General features: G+C 43.0%; 1 protein-coding gene across 1 annotated transcript; it reads right to left on the bottom strand.

The window, feature by feature from the left end:
* Window positions 1-3,323: 3,323 nt before the first annotated feature.
* On the bottom strand, window positions 3,324-26,030 carry smad7 (SMAD family member 7). Its single transcript, XM_041811020.1, has 4 exons — window positions 24,545-26,030; window positions 23,553-23,606; window positions 17,947-18,018; window positions 3,324-4,171 (listed from the first exon to the last, which is right to left on the bottom strand). Exons 1-4 carry the CDS (start codon window positions 25,008-25,010, stop codon window positions 3,633-3,635), a joined length of 1,131 nt encoding a protein of 376 aa, XP_041666954.1. The 5' UTR covers window positions 25,011-26,030; the 3' UTR covers window positions 3,324-3,632.
* Window positions 26,031-27,880: the final 1,850 nt, after the last annotated feature.

The following is a 27,880-nucleotide window of genomic DNA, read 5'->3' on the forward strand; positions in this document are numbered from 1 at the left end:
ATAGCAATATCCAGATGTGCAAGCCTGATTGAGCCCATACAGACTCAGTGCTGTGATTGCAGCCAAAGCCACATTTACTAAACACTGACTTGAGGGGGGGTGAATATTTATGTTATTTATATAACAATATTTATGACATAAAAATCGGTTTTCCAAAGTCATTTGTAATAGAAAAACATATGATGTTTGTAAATTTATGGTTTTCTGTTGGCCAGAACAAGCAATTAACGTAGACTACGCTATTAGCTCAAAAATGTGACATTTCTGACAATTCTTTTGTGAGTTTGTAAACCAAGCAAACTGTGACTTAAGACTTAAATGGTAGTTTATGTAGCTTTTTTTCTAATAATGCAAGATGCCAGAGCTAGACAAACTCCAGATACAGTCAAGCACTCAAGTGCAGAATCATTGTCACAGTAGCAAAGTAAAACAGGCCTACGTTAAACCAAACATTATCTAAAATATTCAAAATCAGACAGAAAAAGAGTAGTTAGCACTGGGAAAATAGGCAGCCAACAAACAAAGACAGGCAGAGTCTGGGTGTATTTCACTCACGAAATTTGATGCTGAAGCCCGTTTTCTTGTCTTCCATGGAGGGGGTCATGGTGCATAACCAGGTGATAGTCATATCCCACCGTTCAAACCTCATTTAGAAACCAGGCGATAGTCATATCCCGTCATTTCGGCCTCATGGCGGCAGCTTCAGAGGTAATTTACCGTTTCTTTTCCGGAGACTTTTTAGTTTTACAATAGCGTGGCCCTAAATTAATCAAAACAGTGAAGAAACAGTTGCTCCGGTCGTAAAATAAATGACGCTAGCGAATATATCCAAGCTTCTTTGATGAAATGATGTATGCATTGACATAATAATGCAATACCCCGTGTCACCACACAGATAGGTTAACATGTACTAGCCGTTACAATCCAGAGGGGCGCTGTTTCACCAATTTGAGCAACATCAAAACAGAGAAAGCAGAGTTGAGAATGAAAAAGAAAATATTCATTCATTAAAGTGTCAAAAAGAGGTTGCTTAAATAATTCCAATGTGTTTTTTTCTCATTATTATGCTTTTAATGTTTTATGAATTCCACAGTTTTAGATACTTTCGTGTAATTGTTAAATTGTGTCCAAAGGCCTTATTCACACAGCCAAATTGACTTCAGTTTTACTTATTCATTTTCTTGACCTAGAAGTGGTCGACTTTGAGCATTTCCAGTCTAAGACAACTTGGCTTAGCCTATAAAGTGTTTTTTGGAAGAAGCTGCCCTCATGTGAAATATTGATGTAAATCCAGACTAATGTGGGTGAAATCTGTAATGTTTTAATGGAATTATTGCTGGGCAGAATCAGGGTCAACCTGTCTGAGTGAAGTCATGGGTGTAAGGCTATTCCTCTCTCACATACACACACAAAGCTTGGAGCCGCTTTAGTTGTATTAGCAGGGTTAGGGATTATTTTGTGAGGGCATACAGACAGCCATGATGTCAAGGAACAGGGTCTCACCATGTGGGCCAGCCCCCCTGGTGGGCTACATTCTGATAGTCTGTAATGTAATTTATCCTCTTTGTCAATGAAGGTTCTTTCCAGGTTTAATTTACTGTATATTATGTGCTTGGCTTCACAATAAAGAGACAAAATACATAAATACTGAGAGTATATTTTAAATACTGGTTGCAGATTTATTGCTATTATTGTTTATTAATCTTAAACTAACTTTATAAGGTGTCAGCTAATACTGTATAACTTTAAATGGTAAAAAGTTCATTTCTGTGTAATGATTAGGTGATTACTGGTATATATCTGAACAATAAATATTATGATTTATGTTGAGATGACATAATTCTGACTATACAAGAAGTTTCATTCCATTTCTCTATGACTATTTTATATAAAACATGCTGACAGAGACAAAGTGCTTACATGTGCCTCATTTGCTCTCATTAAAGTATTGTGTTTTTTTCACATGGTCTAAATAAAATTAAATGTTTTTCAAAGCACTGATGAGCAGAGCACGGGATGGGGGTTGGATAGTGTGGAAAGTGGGTCTTGTGAATGTAGGTCTTTGAGACTGTGTATGTGTGCTGTGTGCTGTGTGTGGGTAAAGCAGGCTTACAGTAGTAATCCTCTTCACAGACACCCATCTGACTAGCAACAGGACGAGGCCCAGACAGACACACGCAAACACGTGCACACGCATATACACACAGATTTTGTTAGAAGGAAATCTATTTTGTTTTGTCTCGCCTTTAGAAACACAATAGGTCACAAATAGGCCACTGCTTTAATCGCAGTTGGACCATTTCTCTGATTTCAGAGATGTCAAAATGAGGCTGTAGTCTTCCAGTGTACTCTCCTGTGTGTTCATTTCCTCAGGTGTGGTACTGGATTCTTTATGCAATTGTTTGATATGTTGCATTCCTTTGTTTTTTCATCAGCCATTAAAAGAAAAAGACTCCTCCTGGAAGCTAAAGCCTCTGTTGACTTTACTGGTTCCTGAGATTTGTCATTACTGCTTCCTGGCTGTGATGTCATCAGTTGGTTAATGACAGAGAGGAAGAGGGACAATCATCCCAAAATAACTCAGGGGGAAAAAAGACCGACAACTTTTACAAGGCGTAATAAGAACAGGGACAGTGACTTACGCCTGTGTCACATTCTGACTCATTTGGTCTCGAAGGGAAATGCTTTTACAATGAATGACTTCTATGATGAGCCAGTATTGACTTTTTCAATAATGAAATGCTGATGTCCTTTAATAAGAATGAAATATTTTGAGTAGGGCTGTCAAAATTAATCATATTAATCCATGAAGTCTATAATTAGTGCATTAATTTTCTTATTGGGATTAATCACACACTTTATTGTCCCTTTCATCACGCTATGGTTGACACGTCAGTGCAGCTAAAGTGATGTAAAATAGGTCCATCACTGCACCTTGTGTTCTCAAACATTCACCTTTTTAACGCCCCCTTATTTTTTTTTTACAATCCATAGCAAATTCCTTTTGCCATTAATGTTAAACTCTTCCATCTACCTATAAAGCAGGTTTGTATCCAGACAGGAAGTCAATTATCCTTAGTTTAAGACAACAGAAAAGTGACGCATGCAAAATAGTGGGATTTAAAATGCAATAAAAATGCTGCAATTAACATCTGAAATTCTTAGATTTATCATGATTTAAAATGTTTATCGCTTGAAAGCTCTAATTTTAATTGCATTGACATGCACATCTGTTAAATGATCAAATTTGGATCATTATAACTCCAGGATAAAGCATCAACCAGACATAAAAGTTATTTGTATTTTTTTTTTATTTTGGCATTTCTTTGTTTTGCATTTATATTAAGCAAAGTGCATCTTATTTTCTTTTTCTCGTCAACACATTGCACAATACATAAATAATGATGCATATAAAACGTCTTCATATTTACAATTAATAATATATTTATATATAACATAAAATACATTTTTCGCTTCTTATTTAATTAAATCTTAGTCATTTATTAAACAAAGTCCATCAGAGTTTTATACTTTCTTCTTCTTGTAGAATTGTTTGAACCTCTGGAACAAAAAAAGGAAAGTGGGTGTAGTCCGTGTGTGAGGGGTCAGGGTGAAGAAGAGGAAGGCTGCTGCTATCGGGTGTTGAAGATGACTTCTAACCAGCATGGGCAGCTGCTGATGAACTGTCTAGTGTAGCACTGTCCCCAGCCTTTCACAAAGCTTATCTGCACCGTGAAGCCCGTACGAGGCTGCTGCGTGAACTCGTGGTCGTTAGGTCTCTGCAAGTTCCCGGCTTTGTCATAGTCAAACGCTTTTATCGAGAAACCGGGGAACACTTTGTGCACGAGCAGCGTGCGCGAGTCCGGGTTGTCCAGTGTGGCCGACTTGATGAAGATGGGGTAGCAGCTGCGGTTGTAGACCCACACCCCGTCCGGCTCACGCGTCAGCTGGATGCCGTAGCCGATCTTGGCCCGCACCATCTGCACCAGCTGGGACTTGTTTTCCGAGCAGAGCTGGCCCAGGCAGAAGCCGTTCCCCTGAGGTAGATCGTAGAAGATGTCCAGAGAGGACTCCTGGACCGAGTAGAGGCGCCCGACACGTGTCTTCTCCTCCCAGTACGCCACCACGCACCAATGGGCCCGCTCACCAGACTCCTGCAATGCCAAGGAATCTAGAGAAGGAAACAAAAAAGATGAAGACTGTAAGACGTGTGTAGTTTTAAAAATTAGCGCATAATACCACAAAAGCATTGGACAGAAGAAAACCTCAAAGGTTGAGGAGGAAAAGATGAGGGTGGAAGCTTTGGTGTATACTTCAACTTTTGGGCTAAAGCAAACGATAAGTACAAAGTTCACATATGCACATAACTTTTGGGCTGGACCACCCAGGTCCAAAAAAAATCTTGGCACGGCCCTGTTGAGGTTTTTAATTCAAAAGTCTGACTACACCAAAGCTCTTCCTTTGTGAGTCATTTAAGAATCAAATATGGAGGATAATGCGACTGTTTCCACATTTTTCAAGTCAAATTTTTTAATTGAAATGTAAAAACTAGATGATAGGAAAGGATGAGCAATGCATGTAAATGTGCATGTAACTTTTGAGTTGGGCCACCAAGGTCCAAAAGAATTCTTGGCATGGCCCTGTTGATGTTTTAAATTCAAATTCCTTACTACACCAAACTTCTTCCTTATGTCTGTTCTGGGAAAAAGAGAATCCTCTTGATTTGTGAGACAAAGCTACACGGTCATCCTCGACTTCTGCCATACAGGAAAACCATGTTGGAATTTTTGGACTTCAGACAAGAGAAGCAACTCAAGAGACACTGGCAGGCAAGTGTCCACACGCAGTACAATATTTATCTAGGCATTAAATGCTTATCTTCTGTCTGGCTCGCTGTATTTTTGCAGCGCCGCGGCCAACAATGCAGCGACGTCAGCCGCCTGTTCAGATCATCTCCCTCTCAACTCCGCTGGAGGAAATTAGAAACTTCTGTATTGACAGCAACAAGAAAAGAAGCTTCAACGTAAACACATAAACCATTCCCTGTCCGAGTTGAAGCACATGACAAGTAGTGTGGGCCGTTAACTCTCAGACCCTGGTGTCTGAATCGTTGACAAGCTAGGCCTCTCCAGTCTAAAGTTTCCCCTGAGCGTAAAGTGTAGCATTGGCCGTGCTCCAGTTTCCAAACCCCTCCTCCCCTCTGCCGTCTCCCTTTAGTGTGCCTCCTGCGCCGTCCCTCTCCCCCTTCGTATCTCTATTCCACAGAAATCTGGCTCCCAGCTACTCCCAGCGAGAAAAGTGGGAGCCAGTCAGGCGCAAGGGAAATAGAGGGAGACAGAGAGAGGAAAGAAAGAGGGGGCGGTGGTGGGGGAGAGAAGGAATGCTTTCACATATTTTGACTGTTACTTTTGCAACTTTGCTTCCTCTCTTGACTCTTTTATGCTTTAAAGATCATCACATTAATGTTTAAACTCCTATCAACAATCCTCTAAACTTCCTCTCCTCTTGATGAAAAGACACATTCAGGAGTTAAAGCTTAGAGAGAGGGAATACATGTGAGGGAAAAAATTAACAGAGCCCCTCTCAGAGCCATTTCTGAGTTCCCAGCCGCCCACCCCCACCTCCTCCCCTCTCTTCCTCGTTTCATCTGGCGGTAGCTGTGAGTGTAACCGGTAATTTGGAAGGTCCCGTCTGAGACAAACTGCGACGTTAATGCAGCAGGATCTCTGCCGGGCCGAGCGGACTCACTGCGGCCTGTCATTAGCCTTCATTAGAAGAAGAGGGGGGAAAAAAAAGGGGAAGAAAAAGACAACAGTGGGAGACAGAAACAGAGAGGAGGAGAGCAGAGGAGGGAAGGGGGGGAGACAAACTGAAAGCATGCCTTCCATAAAACAAGAGGGGCTGTGTGCTTTGAAGTTGGTCAGAGCCCAGCCTCGGGGAGTTTATCGTAAATCCGTCCTCATGGGGTGCTGGGGAAACTAAGTACCCGGCTATCTACCTTGGACTAAACAGAGGAAAGACGGCATTAATCTTAGAGATAAGAGACAGAGAGTGGCTTTTGTGTCTCATACTGGCTGAGATTTTTTCTGGTTTTCATGTACACACAGAAACAGCCGGGTTTGATAAAGAGAAAGACTAGCTGGACTTTCTTAAACAGCTGACAGAGGGCCTGCTGGTGGAGCTCACCTGTGAGGCCCTGTGTGTATGTATGTGTGTTTGTTATTGCTGAGAGAGACAGGGCCTGGCGTCAGAGGTCATTAGAGCGGCTGCCTGTCTGAGCCTGTCATTGCAGCCTGAAAACACCCTGCTATTCAGGACTACACTAACTGCCCCGCTTCCCCTCCCTCGTCGCCTCTCCTCTGCTCTCTTCTCCTCTCAGAAGCAAGTAAGAGGCACAGAGGAGAGAAAACTAGAGGAAAGTACAAAAGCACAGGGTTGGAGAGAGATGGAAAAACAACTTAAGGGGTCAGAGATTTCTTAAGTAAAAGTTTCACTACAGATGCTATATAACCACCGTCATTTTTCCACAGAAAAAAAGGTTACAAAAGAAGCTGGTAATTAGCAGAAAAAGTCAGAAATTAAGGGTCAAATTTAAAAAAAAAGGTTCTAAAGTTACCAGGAAGTACCTCTTCTGAGTGAACGATAAAAACACGATACAGCGATCAATCAATAACTGACTGCATGAGCTTTAAAAACTGGTCTTTACACATAACACATCTTTCATTTTTAAGGGCACATAACTTTTGGGCTGGGCCACCCAGGTCCAAAAAAAAACTTTGCACGGCCCTGTTGATGTTTTTAATTCAAAAGCCTGACTACAAAGCTCTTCCTCTGTGAGTCATTTAAGAATTAAATATGGAAGATATAGTTATGATTCCACATTTTTCAAGTCGAATTTGTGAATTGAAATGTAAAAACTAGAAAGCAGAAAAGGATGAACAATGAGTGTGCATGTGCATGTAACTTTCGAGTTGGGCCACCAAGGTCCAAAACGATTCTTGGCACGGCCCTGTTGATGTTTTTAATTCAAAAAGTCTTACTATACCAAACTTCTTCCTTGTGTCTATTCTAGGAAAAAGAGAGTTCTCTTGATTACACGGTCATCCTCAACTTCTGCCAAATGGGAAAACCATGTTGGAATTTGTGGGAAATGACAGAGCAATTCTTGCATATTTGACCAAATTTATCCCCAAATACATGACCCACAGGTCCCAAAATGCATATCTTCTATACAATCTAACACTACGATACCGCATCATACAATGCTATATATGATAGAGGGATTCTGTTTAAACTGACTGCATTTAGACCTTTAAATTAGTCCCACTCATCTCAAAAATGAGTCTTTCATTTTTAAAGGTTGAAAAATAAAAAAGGAAACTCATAATTTTACGTAATATGATATGACATGATTCAAATATGATGATATAGCAATTCTGTAATAATTGACTAAATTTATTCTCTAATTTAAGTCAAGCTATTAACAAAAAACTGTCAAGAAAGCAAACAAAAAAACTAGATCTCATTCTAAAAATGTATATCTCAAGGGTTGGAAATCTAAGAGTATGCCATAATACGAAACGACAAAAAAACTATGGGTCAATTCTTTGATAACTGTCCAAATTCAGTCCACCCGCAGATTCCAAAAATGCATATCTTTATTTTAAAGGTGTTGAAAAATGGTAGGTAACTCACAATTTAACAATATGATATGAATCTTACAGTGATATCATAAAACAGAAAATCTGTAAAAAGGCATCACATTTAGTTTGTAATTTGGGTCAGTCTATTGAAAAAAAAATGATGTCACACTTTCAAATCTATAAGGGTTGGAAACCATAAGGTAACTGATGGTATGATATGAGAACAGCAATATTATAACGATGATAATTGACATTACAGCAATGATATGATACATCACAATGTCTGGCTAAATAAAGAATATACAATATGATACTTAATAAGCGTCACCTCTTAACTTCTACCACTGTCCACTATCATCCTAACCTCCACCCCCTTGTTCGTTATAACCTCGCTGTATCCTTGCTGTGAAATGCCCACTGTTTCAAACACATCACTATATGTTAATGCAAAGTTTCTGATATGATTGTAAGCCTCAAAAACAAATCCAGACTAAAGTTACATCACAAATCTGCAGATTTTAAAGAAAACTTCCTTCACAGCAACAACGGACAATCAACAATGTTCTTAATGTTGGCTGAGAGTTGGTTCAGGGGAAAGTAGGTTTAAGTACTAAAAGGAGCACTAAAACTCTTGTGCATCATAAAGTTGTGAAACGGAAGTAAGTGCACAACCTTGGTTAATTTTTCTAGAACTGCAGTGTAGTGATTTAAGACTCATGGCTCAGCAGTGTGACAACAGCTATCCTGAATTCTTCCCATTCCTCAGCCACAGTTAGATAAGAGAGCGACTGGAAGTTAATTTAAAAGAGTGAGCCGCTCTGTCCAAACGAAGACAAATAGAGTTAAAGATCTCTGTCCAGCTGAAAGCAAGCTAACAAGTAAACTAACTCTAGACTTCTTCATATATGGGGCGCAGCCTTGTGAGAACGATATTCACACCTTGTCCTGACAGCAGATGAACTTACATCAGATGCTTCGAACGCACATACAAACAAAAACACACACTAATGAGCGTGGTATCAACACACCGTGCTGCAAGAGCAAGGCTCATTTAGCTGCGCTTTAATTTTTAACACATCCAGTGTTTGCGTGTGTGCCGTCTGCCGGTCACACCGCTCAGGTTACACTCCCGACACTATTTCAGGTACTTCTCACAGAGGTGTGCGTCTGAATCAGACGGTGTCGTCAGAGTGTCTGCGCCCAGTCCGTCTGTCCTTGCAGCAGGTTGTTTCCATCCGCTCCGGCCCCCCGAACACTTCCAGAGAGTGTCTGTGCATCTGTCTGTGTGTCTGTCTGCTGGCTGGATGTCTGCCTATCGGAGCATTAGTCCGTCTATCTGTCTGCTGCCCCCACCTGCTCGTCTGCTCTCAGGCCGCGCATGTGCGTCTCGGGTGGCTCCTCGCTGGAGATAAGCAGGCTAGCTGGCAGCCAGAGGCCATCTGTCACTCCGACCTTTTCTATTCTGCTCTGCTGCTGCTGGTCTGTCCCATTCTGCTTTGTCCCTTGGGGCTGTGACCAAAAAAAAAGACTTTCCCTGCTTTTCTGCTTCAAAATAAAACTCTTCTGAGGGCTAAAATGTTATAAAATGATATCAAGAGCAAAGATATTTACATTCAATGTGACATGAGATCATGGGAACCCAAAATTGTGATTGAAATTGAAACCCCCATAGCATCTTTTTCCAGCTGCTGGTAGCTGATGGTAGCCATTAGCATCAGTGTGCAAACAAAAACAGCATTTAGCGCCCTTGTTTTTGAGGTATTTAATGGATGATCAGCTTATGGTCTGCAAGGTAGGGGGCAGGGGAGGCTGTAAATATCTGTGATTAAATAAACCCCCTTTGGACACAAAATATTTAAACCACAGCGCGGGAGGGGGGCAGATTCTGCAAGAAGACATACACAGACATGCTAGCTCCCCTGTGGATTTTAATGGTCCCAGACCTTAAAGAGTGGACGCCACGCTAGCTGAGACAATTGGACTCAGTTGGAGTGGGGGGGGCGGGTGCAAAAGGAGGGGCGACGACAGACTGGGTGCTTCTCACAAGCGCAGTCTGGAAAGGTTAATCATTACCTCTGTCTGACTCCACACACAAACACAAGCGCACACAGGTCGCCGGTAGTCCCATGCGAAACTCACAATTTCCAACCTTCACTCACGGACACAGCACTATCAACATCGGTAAATAGTGAGCAGGCTCCTAAGAACCATCTCATATTGATCCTCCAGAGCCCTGACTTTGTGTGTGTGCGCTCCGGTGGTGTAATGACCCTGTCGTCATCAGACTCACACAGCAGCCGAGGAGAGGAATGGGAAAGGCATGAAGGAAATAGCTGGAGGGGGGAAGGAAGGACTCTTCATGGTGCCTTATTTTCTAAGTCAACACCCTCTCTCGAGCCGGGGAAAGTCTATTCCAAAAGTCAAGGGTCAGCCCAGAGGCATTCCTTTTGTTCTCTCTGACGTGCCGTAGATGTTCAGCTCTGTGAGGGTTTATGTGTGTAACACTAGCCCGTTCATTTCTCTTCCTCTGTGTCTATGTGTTCATGATAAAATTTGGTGTTATTGATTTTGAAGCTAGGCCAGCTTGTTGTGTTCATTTCCTCTATAAAAGAGAAATTCAATGACAGGCGACCACTTCAAAGAGAGAGTTAAGTGAAGACAGCAGAGCATCTTTTCCTCTCCACACAAACAACATGCTCTCATACTGAAGCCTGTTATTGCCACTATTAGAAGGTAAATGATCAGGCAGGCCTTGAAATGCATGAAAATAGTTCACTAAATATCATTGCACTGGGGTGTAGATGGCCTAGCAAGTTAGGTTGTGCTGCATGCACAGCCTAGGGCTCCTTTCCTGAATTTTATTCCCCATTTTCCCATCCATGGCTCTGACTCTGACATAAAACTGATAGGACAAAATGGCGAAAAACTGGTAACTGATATCTGCGCATAGTTTGGCTGATATCCAGTGTTTGTAAACAGAGCTGATATCAGCTGATATGATGTTGAAGTCATGCATCTGTGCACCCCTAATTGCAACCCTATGCTCTTCCAGACTCTTCCAAGAGTTTGGTGAATTTAAGACACATCTAAAATTTGATTTTTAAGAAAATCTGTTAGGTATAAAAACTTTTCCTTGCTTCAATTTAAGAAAAAAAAGCTCAAGTATCTGCACCAAAGCTAAAAGCAAAGCATTGTGCCAGACTTGATCAAAAATTTAAAAAATTTAAACTAAATATCACTTTAATGTGTTTGTGAGGTTAAAAACCACTTTAGTTTCAGTAGCTTTAGTGAAAATACGGCTTTTCCACCCCTATCATAACTCATATGTTGTAGCAACACTAGCTTTAAATTACACTTAAAATACCAATCAATTAATTTGTGCACGTAAGACATCGTTTGAATTTGAAAGACATGGTGTTGCAAAGTGTCAGAGTTGCTGAATGAATGGACTGAAATCACATGCATCCAAATACACATTATCCTTTATAGTCAGTGCATGTTGTAGTAGATGTGTAATCCTGGGTAATGCATTCATTCCAACTCCAGAGCCATTTGAAATCTAGGTTTGCTATCCTACAAACATCCTTGTTTGCAGCAGTGAAGTTGCCCCATAGGATTAAGTTGACAAACACATTTCTGCAGTTTTCTTTGTCTACTGCGCACTGATGATTGATGAGGAATGATTTAAAAATTGCACTACATGGAACTTATTTTCCTTCCGAGGTTCATACTTTGCGAAGCGACGACTTTAAAGAAAAAACAACGTATTGTCTTGGCGGGTTTAGCAGCTGAGCAGCAGAGGAAATGCCTCTTTAGGGTGGCAGGTTATGTAAGAAGATGTAAAGTCTTTGCCCCCCCCCCCAACACACACACACACACACACTTCAGGAAACCTAAATAAGCCCTGATGGCAGGAAAACCACACAGGGGAGTGGCACAGTTTCGCTATCTACAGATCTGACTTCTCGCAGAAACACAGATAGAGAGAATGAGCTGCAGACACGCCATCGCTAACATGAACCATCCGGAGGAGATAAGAAGGAGAGATGTTTGCCTAATGCCTTCATCTATAGTATAATCATCTCTGAGAGGAACTTTCTGCCGTTATTACATTATGCACATGTCTCCATGTGGCTCAGGCTGAGTGTTTTTCTGAATCTGAGATAAAAACAGGAACTTTTCCTAACTCATATGACACTGAAAGACTTTTTACCCTCCTGTTATTCCTCCTTCTCCTCCTGCTGAGTTATTATTCCAACACTTCATCATGCTGACCCTCCACAGCCCACATTTCCCAGGGTGACAGGACAAATAAACACAAGCGGGCTGGAAACAGGGTGCCAGGCTGGCTGAATGATGTCATCAGCTCACTTTTGCAAACACACAAGTCAAGGAGATCGCTCTGGGGATCACTATCTCTGACACACACTCACAGGGCGCTATGGACAGATGGACCGACAAGGAGAACAATCACTCACACTGTTGTGGCACTGAAACACCGTGGGAACGAAATAATACACAACAGTGCGATTAGAGAGGCAGACAACCAGCATGGCAAGTTGTTATTAATAATTATCTACCTCCATGTGTGATTGAGATGTGGCTAGAGACAGGCCCGAGTCTGTGGCTGAGATAAAAAAGACGCACACCCCCTCCAGTCTGCACTCACAAAAGATGAAGTGACTACATGAATGAGCAGGCGGGAGGGTGGAGACAGCAGGACTGTGTGTCACGGTAGAAATCTGACACAGGTTTACAGGAATGTGTCTCCACTTATTTCCATTTCCGTCTTCATCCTGCTAAAAGGGGGGGTGTTTCTCTCTCCCTTCCTCTCTCTCTCTCTCTCTCTCTCTCTCTCTCACTCTCCTGTCTTCATACATTGAGGTAATGTCAAAATCCACTTCCACAGAGTGACTGCAAACCAAAACAATGTTCATCTTGTTCTGGGCTCTCCTCCAAGCTTGGGCTGGCAGCCAAATCTGCATATCCCACCTTTCAGTCAAGTGGCTATGCTAAGCTAGGCTAATGTTTCAACTGTTTTGATGCAAGTAAATCCTCACCAAAAGGCCTAAAACAACAAGCTAGGCGCACTTTTCCACTTTTCCTCTCCACTCCTCTCTCTCTTTACCCCCTCTTTCTGTCTCCGCGTGCTGTTTTTTCGATTTGTGCAGCATAATGACACAGGGTGGGGAACAGAGGACAGCCAAAACCAAAATTAAGTCCCTTGCCAAGACGCGGCTTGGCTGCCGCGCAAGGAGAGGAAGTGGGGAGTAATGAGAGATCCCGGCCCGGCACGGAGCGGCCCGGCTCTGCTTCGCTCTGTTGGCTGAACACGCAGCCTCCAAATTACAGAGAACAGAGAAAGAGCTGCCGGCCATCCCTCCCTCCACCCAAAGCCGCCATCTTCTCCTCTTCTTCGTTTCTTCCTTTTAAGCAAAACTATCAAGCGAGGAAAAGTGTCTCTTAAGTGGCCACATATACACGTCAATGTTCGATTTCTTCTTTGTTTTACTCCCCTTCCCTCTTTCTTTAGTGTTTGTTTTCCATCCAGAAGAGGCCTCAGCTGCCTCCCGCTCTGCTCGCCCTTTCCTCAAAGACATGAGGTCATATCCTGCGCAGCCCTTTCCTTTGCCTGCTAACCCAAACAAGGCAGGAATGCAACACTAAGGGTGCTCTGTCTCTGGCTGGAGCTTTTGATTTGAGTTAGCTTCAAAAAACTGAGTGTTAAGATCAGTGATAAGTGCTTTAAAGCTCCTGTGAGAAACCATTTGGTATCTGTTGATTCTGGCGCCCCCTGTGGAAAAGCATTATCTCATAATTCTTTTCTTCTCCTTAACCACACAAAACGGAACTTATTTTGTATTAAAAGGGAACAAGGGAGGTAAATCTTTGATAACACAAGGTAGAGATGGGTTTTTTTGGCTTTTCTGGTAAGTTTTTTAAGTGACATGAGACTTTAAGGAGCAGTGGTGGACTTATTTTACATCCCTGTGGCTGCAGAGACGCTGACATGGCTTGACCAAAGTGAAGTGTGCTAATAGGGACAATAAAGCATGCAATTGCATTAAATTGTGCACCTAAACTTTATTAATTTAATTCTGTTTCATAACTAACTAGGAACTCCTCACAGCAGCTTTAAACCCCCTTTCTGCAGGACAAACACATTAAAAAGCCTTTTTTCCTCCCTGGGTTTGCTCCAAAACTGGGTCGTTTCTTTGGGAGCCTCAGTATGACAGCAGAACTAGTTTGATTTAATGGTCCGAGGTGCCAAGACTAAATTTAATCCCTGTCAGAGCCCCTGATGAAGGTTACACCTCCAGCCGATTCACCGGATGACTAATTGACTGGCTGAAACGCCGGCCCGACTGTCTGTCGAGCGAGGTGACTGGCTGGTGGTATAAGAATACAACGCAGCCTAAATTTAACCTGCAGTGGGAGGAAGCGCCTGTGTGACAGTCGGCCGTGCGCCAGGGCTCGCACCAGGTCATTCTATCTGCCTGCCTGTGTGTGTGTGTGTGTGTGTGCATGCTGGTGTGAGTGTGTACGTGTCACCACAGCTAGACTGGATCCTCTTACACACAGGCACTCCGGGTCAGTCCCCGATGGCACCAGCAGGCACGCCACCGGCAAGTACACACGTATACTGTACACTGATGCTACACTTTAATAAGAGCTGGACACAAATGCGCCTATTAATTCACTTTAAAGTAAGAAAACATGCATGTATACACTATGCTTCAGTTTAATGCTGTCTATTCAACAATAAATGACTAAGAAATGTACCCATTTTTAAAAAATAAAAAGCAGAAATGGTAGCTTGAATGTCTTTTTGGCTTCTAAATTTAACTTTTTACGTACATTTTGGTTAGATTTTACTACATTTTTCTTTTCTTTCCATACTTTTTGATATTCTTGGGCTTTGTAAGCCTTTTTTATGAGACAGGACAATGAATACATTGGAAATGAGGGAGAGCTGGGAATGACAAGCTGGAAAGGAGCCACAAGTTAGATTCGAGAGCTACAGCTTTTGCACACAGAGTGCACAACTGACTGCAATGATGGCACTAAACTTTGGTCATATTTTTGAGCAAAAGCTGCAAAAAGAGCAAAAGAGTGAGTATCATTGGGCACCAGTTTAGCTCAGTGGGTAGAGCAGAGGCTACCATCCTTATCTTACTGATCGTAGGGTCAAATTGATCATGGTGTACATTAGGTGCATGTCTTTCCTCACCATATTTCCTGTCTCTCTCGGCTGTCCTGCCCATTAAAGACTAAAATGTTAAAAAGTAATCTTTTAAAAATGTTGCTAATGAATGTGTGCAACTGTGTAAGGTGGAGCAGAAGTTTGCCTCCACTATTGGTAATCTAAAAAAACAATTATTGCTCATTGAATGCCTAGGAGGCATTGCTGTGTTCCAGTACTATCATGACAGATGCCAGCGTTGTCTTGACTTTTACTAGGGATGTACGATATGATCAATATGACATCTCCATAGATCTAAAAGTTATCAGATATCAGCCTATCAGATATCAGCAAAAATTCAATATCATGCATCCCGAGTTTTTACCAAATTATAAAGAATCTGTTGTTTTATCAAGGCGTAAATTGTGTCAGTCCTCTCTTTTGATTGATCAGTTTTGAACAAATTCAAAATGTAAGAAATTTTGACTTTTTTAAGTGTAAAAAAATGGAGCATATAGCATTTGTTCAGGCTGCGATAATCAGCTTGCTGACGGCCAGCTGATTTGCTTAGCAAGCTTATTTGAACTGATCTTGCCTGGCTATGCTCTGCTGCTTTTCTGCAAGCTGCTCTCGCAACCCTCCTCCACCCTAGCTCCTCCTTTATACTGCTTCTGGCTTAATCAGTGTCATTCTGTTGTCACTGACACCTGCTCTCCTGGGGTTTTTTCCACTTCTCTCCCTGCCTTAGACTTTCCTCATCGGCGTAAGAAGAGCAGGAACGCGTCCTACATAGGCTCGTGGAAGGGCAGTGGGATCCCAGAACAGTCACACCACTAAACATAAATAACAGCATCAGGGCTTATTACTAACTGCTAATAAAGAAATATTTATAGCTACATAGTGTTTAAAGTGTGTCTTGACATAGTGGTTGTGGCTGAACTGTAGTTATATCTATGCTACTGCTTCTGCACAAGCAGGATGAGCTTTGTACCAGACTCTGTTGAAACTTCTGTCAATCTAAGACTAATCTTACACATAGGAACACTTAAACCTTTGGTTAGCCCTGTTAGTTCAATCATTACAGTCAAAGTATTGTTACAGCTTCCCCAACAAAACCCAGGTATTAGGACTACAATAGCAAGGCAACATTTTTATCATCCTCTGCCTTAGCTGACGCACATCAGCTTCTTATTCCACTGCCTAAATCTCCGTCTTCTCATAGGGATCTTTTATGTCTGGGAAAACTTGACCTGTATTCATCTTGGCTCCAGAGACCCATGGGTGCTACCTGAGCTGCTTGCATAGAATGTCTAACAAGTTTAAATATTACTTATCACTCGACAGATTCATAACCAACAATCCAGCGTCCTCTTAACCCTGACCTGATCTCTCGTTTCCAAATCTTTCCTCCTAATCTCCCTCCTCCTCGGCTCCTGGGAGAACCTTAAACCCCTGAGCTAAGCCCTCGCCCCAGCTCAAACCAAGATCAGCACCCCGACACCCAGCTCCAGGCCTCCAGCCACCGACTCCTCCTCCTCCTCCTCCTCTATCCTCCTCTCCTCTTCCCTCCTCCTCTGTGCTCTGTTCAAAGCTGATGACGTGAGCCAGCCAGAGGAGCTTTGGAGCTTGTAGCCTGGCAGGCAGCCTAGTTTGCATTTGCGCTTGTCGCTGTCGCAGCTCCATTAACTCCTTCAAGCCTGGAAAGTCTTGGATGTTTCCAAGAATGTGATCTTTGGTCTCAGTTTTGAGTTTTTAAAGAATCACTCCTTAGCCAAGCTACTTTATCAGAAAAATTACACGTCCCAGGCGTTATTGTTTCATCAAAGCGCATATAAAGTAACAGTACAACTCATGCTGACTTCAAGTCTTCGCCACCCTCCTCTCCCTTCCTTCTTCCTCTCTGTAAATACGTCTGGAGGAGAACATAAAAAGGGCAGAGTGAGTGAATTAGAAGGTCAGCAGCAGGCCTCTGGGAGAGCCATGTTTCTTTTGTCAGGGCCCCAGAGGGAGGGAGGGAGGAAAGCAGGGAAGGAGTATGATGAGGAGGAGGAACGGAGTAGCCTTTTTTTTAATGTGGCTTGCCAGGGAAATGGTGAGGGCAGAGCGCTTCTTTAGCCATCCACGCCTCGCCTCAGCCTTTCTACCTCTAAGGAGGGCCATTCAGTGGAGCCGCTGCTGCCATGTCATCCTCGCCAGGAAGGAAAACAGGGGAGGGAAGGAGCAAAGAAGGGTGGATGTTAAGACTTTAAACTTGGGCTTTACACGTAGAACTTCGACTAAAATGCAAATTTAGGAGGCTCTTCTTTTCTTGTAAGCAGTACTATAATCTCTTCCCCCATCTAAGGACACACACATGCTAGGAGGCAAGAAAGCAGGCGACTCCCCCAACCCCCCTACCACCAAACAAAGAAGGAGGGGGGAAGAACCGGGCAGCCAACACCAACTGACATAAAACAGGCTTTAAAGGCCCAGTAATGAGAACCATCTGAGGGCGGAGGAGAGCACAGAGCAGACTCTCTCTCCCTCTTCAGTGAACTCCATCTTTTTCTGTAGCCTGCGGACAGGGTAACACAGCCAAAGGGGGATTATGGGGGCAGAAAAACGCTAAGGAAGCCCCAAAACACGTCCTGCATGAGAGATGGAAGAAAGAAAAGCGCCTACGTCTCGCCTGGAGGAGACGCACACATCTCCCGTACACCAAATAAACACTCCCATGTCAGCTGAAGCCTCTTTTTGCTGCATGTTTTTAATGTTTTCCTCCCACAATACCGCACGCACAGAGCATATTCTTCTCCAAACAACGACTCGGCATGTTTGTCTTCCATTACAAACGCAACGCAGACAGGGATGAGAGTGAAGAGAAGAGAGGAGTGTTGTTCATGGAGCCAGGAGGGAGGAATTTATGTGGATGTGGGAGAAATACACCACCCTCCTTCTCCTTCAACTGGGGTTTTTTTATTACAGAGGGGAAGCAGGGGCCCCCACAATCACTGCCTCATCATCACAAGTATGAACTGTGTGTTGGGAGGAATGCACAGGAGGAGGAAAAGAAAACAGACTGAGGAGATAAAATGACTTGGAGAAGAAGAAAAGAGAGAATGTATTTGTTGGAATATTTACCTGAAAGCCCCACAGGGGCCGAGTATGTCGTTCCCCCAGTTTCACTGGATGACGGTCCAGAGTCTGGAGAATCTAAGGGAGACAGAAAGAGACTTTGAATTAGAACCATGTCTGTGTTACTGTGTGTGAGGGGAGAAGGCAGAGCAGCAGCTGTGAGACCGTCAATCACCCGGGTGAAATCAATGCCTAATGAAGACGCTGACGATGAAGCTCACACTCTCTCACACACACTGCTCCAGACTTACAGAGGAGAGTTCCTTACACCCTCGATAATCCCCCATAATCCACTGCTTCAGTAGGAACGTTAGCCCCATGCATCTCTGCATAGACAAGCTGCTGATCTGGAAAAGAGCTGTGTATTCTTCCTGCTAATGACACAGACAGAGACTTCTGATCCCGGCTCAATTTTTGGATCCAATCTTGCCCCCTGAATCATTTTATTCTGTCTTCTATCTTTAAGGACATCAACATTAAACAGAAACTCTCAAACTAACTAGATTCATAAGCCTTGACACCAGCAGCACGGGTGTTTCTACCACTAAATCTGCTGTTTTTGTCTTTAAAGTTGCTAAAGAAGAAACCTTGAGAGCACACAAGAGAGAGGCAACAATTATCTCAGTTTGGCTCTCTCGCTTGCATTTCAATACTTCCACTACACTACTATCACTAAGGCTTGTAACGTAGACTAGTTTCAACATGACACCTGAATGGGGCTTTAACAAAACGGCTGTGTGAGCCGCACACCGCTGGGACTAAAAGGCTTGCTCTGCTGCAGAGCTGCTGCTGCTGCGTCTGCTGCTGGTAGCTTGGTATTCACTAATGACACATTCCTTTTGCTGCACGTCAACGCTGCACTATACCTCCTATGCACTGAACTGGAGTGTGCTGGTGGTGGTCGCATGATTTATGTCAGAAAAATGTGTGTTTTTATTATGGTTACAAGGCACACTGATGCTGCAATGAGGAGGGAAGGTAAAGGTAAGTTATTTTGAGAAAAGGAGGATGGAAACTTGAGAAAAACACGAGTGCAAAGCCTTAGACGTATGGTCAGTAGGATTCATGCCTAAACCTAACCTTAGACATATGGTCAGCAGACTTAAGTTATATATTTTTGATCATCCAGTCACCTTTTGTCTGACCACAAACCTACTGTAGTCTACAAGGTAATAAAGAATTCATACCCACATTCTTTAACCCCCTGATTAGGAGCAATTGTCAGGATTTATACACACAAAATAACTTGAAATTGTGCACACAAGTGTCAAACTGTTAGAGTAAGGTTGTCAATGCTGCTATACCTTTCAATAAAACATGCTTGAGACCATATATCATGATATATAGTATCAAAAAGTACCAAAGCCTTATCTAGAGCCATATCTTTAACCACTAGCTGCAGGGAGCTAAAGAAATATCACTGTCTGTACCATACAAATATGTTGGCAATGTTAAATCTCCAAAATTTAGCACTGCATCTGAAAAGTTAAGACACTTTGCAGAGGTCTGCCTCTTTATTTGGAAGTTAAAGACAGAAATTATCCAATATTAGGTAACAAGAATTTGTATTTTTAATGCTATGGCATAAATCATGTATTAATATTGTTTAGTTTTCTATAGAATCATGTCAAGGTTTAAAATCCTTTATCAAAACAACCAATTACTGATTATTTTTATGTTGTAATACTATTGCAGCTTGGTGTATGTGAGCTATGTGACATCTTTGCCAAGTCTGCTGCGACATCAGCCCCTCTGACTGCATTTGCTCGATCAATATCATCAATATAGATCACTGGTTCTCAACTGCTTGGGTATCAGGACCTACCAAAACCTCCTCATGATAATTCTCAACCGATTAAAAAAGTAAAATTCCCCATGTCAATTTATCTAACGTAAAAAAGGTCGCAATTTGGACCTTTCACGGAACCAGATATCAGTATATTATTTTTGAGCAGCACATAGGTGTAGAAGGGCAGGCACGCTCAAATTACCCCATTAGCATGGGTAATCAGCTTTGTTGTGAGGGGAAAAGGAGATAAGTTGAAATCTTAAAGAAATGACTGAAATTTACACGCTTCCATGGATGTACAACCTTTATTTTTCATGGGCACATTTGTGACCCACTAGAAAGAGCAAAACAACCCACTTTTGGGTCCTAACCCACCACTTAAGCCACTATTTTAGAGCAAAATTAAGACAAACATTATCTAATTACACTTTATATAAAGAGCAGATTACTTATAGAGACCCAACACTGATCCAGTGTGATTAAGCTCTAGGCAACAATGTCAAGAAAAAACTACTTTAACGGGCAGAAACCTCAAGCAGAACCAGACACATTCGTGTCTGCCATCTGCCTACAATAAAGGGTTAAAGAAAAGACAGGGCATTTGCCCTGCCCGCCATCCTGCCCCCGGCCCGGACGCTGCCCGTGCTGCTGCGGTTGCACTAACGACATGCACGGGCAAAGCTCCGGCCTTCCCTTGCTTTCATTGGCTGCCAGCAGCCTCTGCCCTGGTCTCCCTGGGCAACAGTTCACAGCTGACCACAGAGCTGAGGGGGCATCAGAAGAGAAGAGAGCTGAACAGTGTGTGATTTATATTCCCCAGAGCTGAAACAAGGTAGCATTTGACATCTCAGCCTGCTTTCATATTGACCTACACCGCTGCCGCCGCTGCTGCTGCTGCTGCTGGGCACCCTGACACCCACTTCCTGCTCACTGGAATCATAAAACCATCCTCATAAAATCCATCGCTCTTCCGCTCCATGCTGATTCTTTTTTTTTTTTTTCTTACTTTTGATTGCTCTGTTAAAGTTAACAATGCAGATTGTCTGAATTTCATCATGATTTAACACTGGCTAATAAAAAGCAATACAGAGACGAGTGGAGAATATTGAAATAGCCTCTGGTAATGAGAAGTTGTCATGACTGACAGCTCCCTAAGGCCCCTGGGAAAACCCCCTGTCTCTCTGCTTGATAAGCTCATCTGTCCCGTGCGTGTGCGCTCTCCATCCTGTTCCATTGTTCTGTCAGTGTATGTTGTCTTTCACCTCTTTACCAATACAGAGACACAGCTAGAAGACAGTTTCTGTTATTAGCCAAAATTGCAGCTGCATTCTCTGAATGCAACCAAATGGGAGAGACAGTATGGCAGGTGACCTACAGGCTGCAGCTGTGTTGTGTTTAAACACAAGGAAAATGGAAGTTTAAAGCTCCTGTGAGGAACTCTTAATTTGGGTTTATTTTTCTCCCGCTAAAGCCAATGTTTAATCTGTATTTCTAGGGTTTTTGTGCAGTATTTATGTAGATTTAAAGCTCCTGTGAGGAACTCTTAATTTGTGTATTTTTCTCCTACTAAAGCCAATGTTTAATCCATATCTCTATGGTTTTTGTGTAGTATTTATGTAGATTTAAGCTCCTATGAGGAACTTTTAGGTAATGTCACTTTTGGCGCCCCCTATAGACAAATGGTACATTGCAGAAATCTTTATATACGTACCTGAATAATTCAATCTATGACAAAAAAAAAACATCTAATGGTATTTTAATGTCTAACGTGCAACTGAGTATGAATTTTTGGCATGGACAGACTGTTTTGATAGTGTTATGTCTGACACATGCCCCCCACCAGTGGGGTTCACACATCAGAAATAACTTTTAAAAACTAATCCATCTTCTCCTGATGATCTGGTTCACTTTTTCAAGGCAAAAGGAGTCATCTGTATTAATTTCATTATGATATACAACCAGCTGAAAATTCCTGACAGGAGCTTTAACTAAAATCTCATCCTGCCTTCCTTTAAACAGTCAAACATAGCACTAGAAATCTTTGTCTGGGAAAATCTTTTAAACAGTGTCTATTTCAGTCACTAAAAACTACATTATTATAAACAGTGTTGCCACAGATGGTCTCTTCTGCTTTTATAGGTCATAATGAGATGTGAGTATCAATCTCAGTCAGATTTATAACCAGCTAAAGCTCTAGGCTCATAGTGGCTTTAAAGGCAGGCATGTTTAACTTTTTGCTTGCTCTTGAAGCAATCAAACCCTGCTCTTCTTTTCTGATTCCAACAGAATCTGACCACATTTAAGCAGTTTCACTTTGCCCTGAGAGGAAAAGTGCGAGTCGTTCAATAATTTCCTTTGTCTTACATTTCTCTTTATTTTCATTTCCACACACAAAGTCTCTCTTGACAGCATCAGAAGGATTTCACTTTTTCATCTTCAGCCCTCCTGCTCCTATATTGAAAGTGTCGGGAATGCTTTTCAGGTAGTTCATAAATACAGAGGGAAAGGGGGGGAAACCACAGCTGCAGCTGCAATGACTTCCTATTGTTTCCACTCACTGAAAGCCACTTTCTCCTTCTCCTAACTGGTCGTCTGACCGCTCATTGTTTAACCCCGAGCTTTTCCTGCATTGACGGACAGCAGGAGAGAGGTAGCGAGGGAGAAAGCGGTGATGGGAAAATAGAAACTGAAGCTTAAGATTACCACACACCACATATGCATTTATATCTCTGTCACCTTCTCTGTGACATGAGGAGAAAGTGCTCCCTGCTCTCGCACTATTCTGGTTATAGCTTGAAATTTAACACACTTCGAATCTGACTTAATAAGCAATGACATAACCTGATGATGTTTCCGGCACTGGGGAGTCGGATGACGACCACAAAAACTACCAAGCAACAGAAAAGCTTGTCAATAAAAGCTTTAAATTTGCTGGACATTGAGCACAAAAGCTCAGCTGGTCTCTAAACAAACAAACTGAAATGTGGGGCAAGTGACACCTCCCCCTCTACACACTCACATCCACAACCTTAATCTGTTGATTAATTCACATGATAATGGCCGGCTGGCTCCAGAGACGCCGCTGTCTGCGCTGCGATTCACAATAGATAGATGGACACACAAACAAAAAACACCCATAATACAACTCCTCCCTCCCCTCCTTTCCCTGTCACACAGACACAGGCTCTGCCCCTGGTGAAATGCCAGTCAGTCTATAGCTGGTATCTCAACTTTGTGCTGCTTTGCCCTGGCTGCCATCCACACTAGAACTGCCCAGCCAGCCAGCCAGGCGTGCCACTCCACCGCTATCATAAATCACAACATTACATGGAGCCGTTTCCTACACACAAGCACAAACACACACAAATTCACCGCAGAGGAGGGTGTAAGACTATATGCATGTGTAATGTAAGACAGAGGGACAACATATAAACATTCATGAATACAAGATGGGCATGCTTTGCCGAAGAAATGACAAAACATGTGGGTTTACGAATTCATATCAAAGCTTCTGTATGTAAGTTTCCAGTTTTGTCAGTCATCTCCATGGAAATCTCCCCCACGATGAGGGAAACAATCTCATGTATCACTAATTTCTGCTGTGGAAAAAGTAAGCAAAAAAATAGACTAATTGTTAACCACTCTGTCTGGCACCTACCCCCCCCCCGGTCACAGTTTCAGGCATTAAAAATAACAATATAGACATAGTCTGTTTTGTCAATTGTGGTCTCATTTGAAATTTTTGGTCACACAGATGTATCGCTATAAAAATCAGCATGTTTCATAAGCATTTAAAAACCTCCTGTAGCACCTTTAATCTTACCTGGTGGTTTAAGATAGTCCATGGGATAGCGGGAATATGGAGGAGGGGGGGACTCTGCATGTAAAGAGAAAAAAAGAGACAAAGTATGAGGAATAAAAACAAGGCAGTGATCTAAACTTAGTGATAAGAGTTGTCATTCTTCAGGGAAAAATGGTTTTGTCTGTCAGCTCAGCTTGGAGAAGCAGAGAGAGAGAGAGAGAGAGAGACATAGAGAGAGAGGCAGAGAGGCCGGGCGGCTATTGCCTTTCATTGGCAGGCAGATAAACAGGGGGCCGCCTGGCGCCAGGAGGGCCACTATCAGCGTCTAGGACAAACTGAGATACGGGCCTCTTTTGGCCCAGGACGCCAAGCTAGCACACACTCATGCACGCAAATACACACACAAGTACTGGAAACTTTACCGTGGAAAGATTGTAAAGCCCGGGATGAGTCGTTTTGCACTTTGGAAATGCCAATTGTGAAATGTTGAATGTTGAAATGTTGAAATAGCAAATGGACTGTTTGTTTACATCATGAAGTTGAAAATACCCTCATAAAAGTTAGCGCATGAGTGCTATGGGTCGTCTCAAGGGTCAAAAATGACGCATAAGTCGACAGTTAGCATAATTAAGACATCTTCTAAGGGTAGGTAGCAAAAAATCAAAATTAAGCGAGGGAGAATAGCTGTAAAAGCGATTGTGTGAGGATTTTTTCAACTCCTGAATCAAATACAATTTCTTTACACGTCAGAAAAAGAAGATAAAGATGACTTTTTTTGGCAGGCTTTCCACTTTGGTCGAGTTTGACCTTCTGGAAACTGAACATAACCGTGCCAAGAGAGGTGATGTCATTTGAATTAGGCTAATTATCCCTTTAAGAGTCTGGTAATTCTATGACACAATGACACGGTGTCTGATTTCAAAAATGAGGCCCGACCACCAGAGGATATAGGCTATTTTAGAACTTTTTTCTGAAGTTTGAGTGATGAAAACCATGAAAATAATCCAGCTCACCGAGTTCACACAGTCTGCTCATGTGGTGCGGGTTGCAGCAGACGAGCTCCGGGTTAACTTTCCCGTAGGATTCACAGCAAGACAGCCTCTTGAGCTCCGAGGAATGCCTGAGGTCCGGCCACCTGAACACTTTATAGAGCAGCATGGGGAGAGAGTAAGACTGTTGACCCACTTTGGCGTCCACTTTGCTGGGCAGGAGCAGGCAGGGGCTCCGGGCTCCCCCCTTAGACTCCACCGCCTGCAAAAGCACCTCTAATTGTTTCTCTTTGATCTTTTTCAGTATCGAGTGGGTCAACGCCTTCAATTCAGCCTCGGACCCGGCGTTGGACTTGGCCACCTTTGTCGTTTTGCCCATGCAGCAGCCCCCGGAGCCATGCGTCCCTCTATCCGCCTCCCCGTCGCCCTCCACGGGCGCACGGCTCCTCCAGAGTCGCCGGACGAGCCCCGATCGTTTGGTCCTAAACATGCGGGACGAAAAGAGGTTTCCCCGGCTAAAAAACGAGCATGGTGTCCGCAAATCATGAAGATTCCGGGAGCCGAGTCCAGGCAATGACAAGCAGCCTGAGAAAAGACGGTGGAAAAACTGGGAGCTGGAAAAGCAGAGGAAATCTGTAGCATACGCCAGTCTCTGTCGCCTTCTCCTGCAGGTCTGAGCGCCGAAAAACTGTCGAGGTTCACGGGGCAGTCAGCTTTTCCTCTCAGGAAAAACAACCATCGCCCCAGACATTTAAAACTAGCCTCTGGTGCTGAATCTAGCAGCTTTTATACGTCTACAGCGGCAGGAGAAATGTGCTACAACACAGCAGCATGTAGCCTGGATGTGGCACAATTACTCACAGAGTGATGTGCAGCCTAGCGCTGTGAACTGACCCCTTTAAAAACGCTCTACAGCCTGACTTTCATCAAATAAAGATTGTTAAAACATTACAACACGTATGCGTGTTAGCTGTAGAGGATACTACACAAACTGGGGCCTAATTAAGCCGCAACGCTTTCACAATTATCCCATGAAAACCGAGGCTCGCTGCTGTGTCTTCAAGAGCATTAATCCACAAAATCCTTGATCCGACTGCACAGAGAAGGGCTCTCCAGCAGGCTCGCCTTGGCTTTTTTTATCCGTTATCGTCTAAATATGCCACTGGTCTGCAGATGATGTGGTCTGCTGGCAAGAAAGAGCCTCGTCCGAAGAGCCAGAGAGCGAATCCAGGGCTGGATCTCTCGAGTTTGAAAGCCTGGAAAAAAAGCGAGAGAGAGAGAGAGACCCTCGGGGTTGTACGTCCACACTCCGAGCCTCGTAACCTATTTTAGCAAGCGAATCCCTCAAGATAAAATAATCCAAGCTCTGTATCTCACACCAAGTTTCCGTGTCTGAGTGTATGAGCGTGGAAGAAAGCGTGCCGACGAGTGATCTCGAGGGGGGTAAAAGGCTCTCTGTCTGTAAATGAGGCGGATGGTTTGGGTGCCCTTGCTCCGTCTCCAGTCTCCAGTGCGCATTGACGCGCCCGGTCACGTGTGTGTCTAGACACCCTGTCGCTTAAAAGAAATGTGATTGTGTGTTGCGCAAACAACAGATCAAGCAGGGCCCACAAGCGCGCACGCACACACACACAAATGCACGCGCAGGCACGCACATACACAAATAAACACGCACATTTAAAGTATTATGATATGAGAACTGAACATCCACAGAACAAGTTGGCAAAGTTTAACCTTGTTCATACTTGGACTTAGTTGGGACAATTAAAGCGAAGATGAAAACTCTCCAAACTAACTATTTGTATATTTTCAGTAAAAGGAAAACAGGCATATGAATGTAATTTAGTCCCTATGTGGCTTATTGAATATTTTTTTCCACAAATGTAACTCATACAACGAACTTTAATTCCATAAAAATATGGAGAAAAAGCTCCATTTTCCTAATAGAAGCAAAACCAAGTAAAACAAGTGGAATAAATTCCTCTTCCTATGACTGTTTCATGCGTTTTAAGGTGTTTTATTAGCATTTAACTGAACTAAAATGGAAAAATTAAGTTAATGATAAGTATGGATAAATGTGGAAATTAGTTTTATCGTTATTTATCACATATGACCGACAACAGCCCCCATAATCCGTAATCCTGTGATAAATCATTGCGATAATGTCTTGTTCATAATTTCAGGGGAGATTTCAATGTTTTCAGTACGAATTCATTTGTCCTGAGTGCAGCCTTTTAGGCAGAACTTGCTCCCCCAGTCAACGAAATGATAACAAGTGAAATTTTCAGTTGGACCTTGTTCAAAATATTTTTTAAGGACTTTAACTGGGGTTGTCTTGACTTTAAATTGAGCCAGAGGAGGGCGTATGTACCTGCGAGTCAGAATGCAGGGGAAATAAGACACATGTAACTTGTCCGAAACAGAGATGAGAGCGCGCTGCTGCCGCCCTCTGGGCGTTTAGCTTTCAGGTGGGACAAACTGAAGCACCCTTTGGAGTTTAATTATCAACACAACAGTTTCCACACGGCTTTATTTATGTAGTTAAATGGTCCATCGGCTGAGGACCAGTTTCCTGTAACAGGATATGCCCACTTTATTTATTAGCTTTGTAAGCTAAATCTAAATAACATGAGTTTGAGCTAATCTATTCAATGTAGACTATTGTGTAGGCTTACATAAAGGCGGACAATTAACATAGCATGTATGTTTGTTTTCTTTTAGTATTCGTAAGAGCAACGTTAATGAAAATAACCGGGCCTATTTGTCAAATAGCTGTATTATGCTTTCTTAATAGACGAATACGAAATGCATATTAGCCATAGTGATACAACCACAAATAAGAGCAGAATAACGCACAAAATCCCCTTAGGAAGTCAACTATTTTATCAGCTGACGTATCAAGTGTGAACGCGGTTTTTCAAGGTATATCAGACACTCTTAAACACATGTAGCTGCATTGAGGTTTTGTGCATGTGTCTCCTCCGCAGCCTAATTGTGCTCTCTAGACAGACAGACAGTAGTCCAGGGGAGGAGGTGCAGCAGCAGTATGTTAATGTGCCAGTGAGCCAGTGTGGCTGCAGGGCAGGGGGGTGGCTGTCTGATAATGATGATGGGAGTGTGTGCGTGTGTGTGTGTGTAGATGGGGGTAGTCAATAGCTCATCCCCACATTGTCCCAGGTTCCCCCACTGGCGCCGCGCAAGAGCGCAACGCAAGAGCCCGCACGGTTCAGAGGACTGCGCCGCTGTTATAAGGTGGTCTGGAAGCAATCAGTCAGAGGGGGGGAAAAGGTCTGTCAGAGGGACTGTGGAAGTGGTTGCAGACGCACATTGTCCCCTCCCTTCTCCCATACGTCTCCAAAG

The sequence above is a fragment of the Cheilinus undulatus genome, linkage group 17, assembly GCF_018320785.1.
Source record: "Cheilinus undulatus linkage group 17, ASM1832078v1, whole genome shotgun sequence".
In the NCBI taxonomy this organism is placed as follows: Eukaryota; Metazoa; Chordata; class Actinopteri; order Labriformes; family Labridae; genus Cheilinus; species Cheilinus undulatus.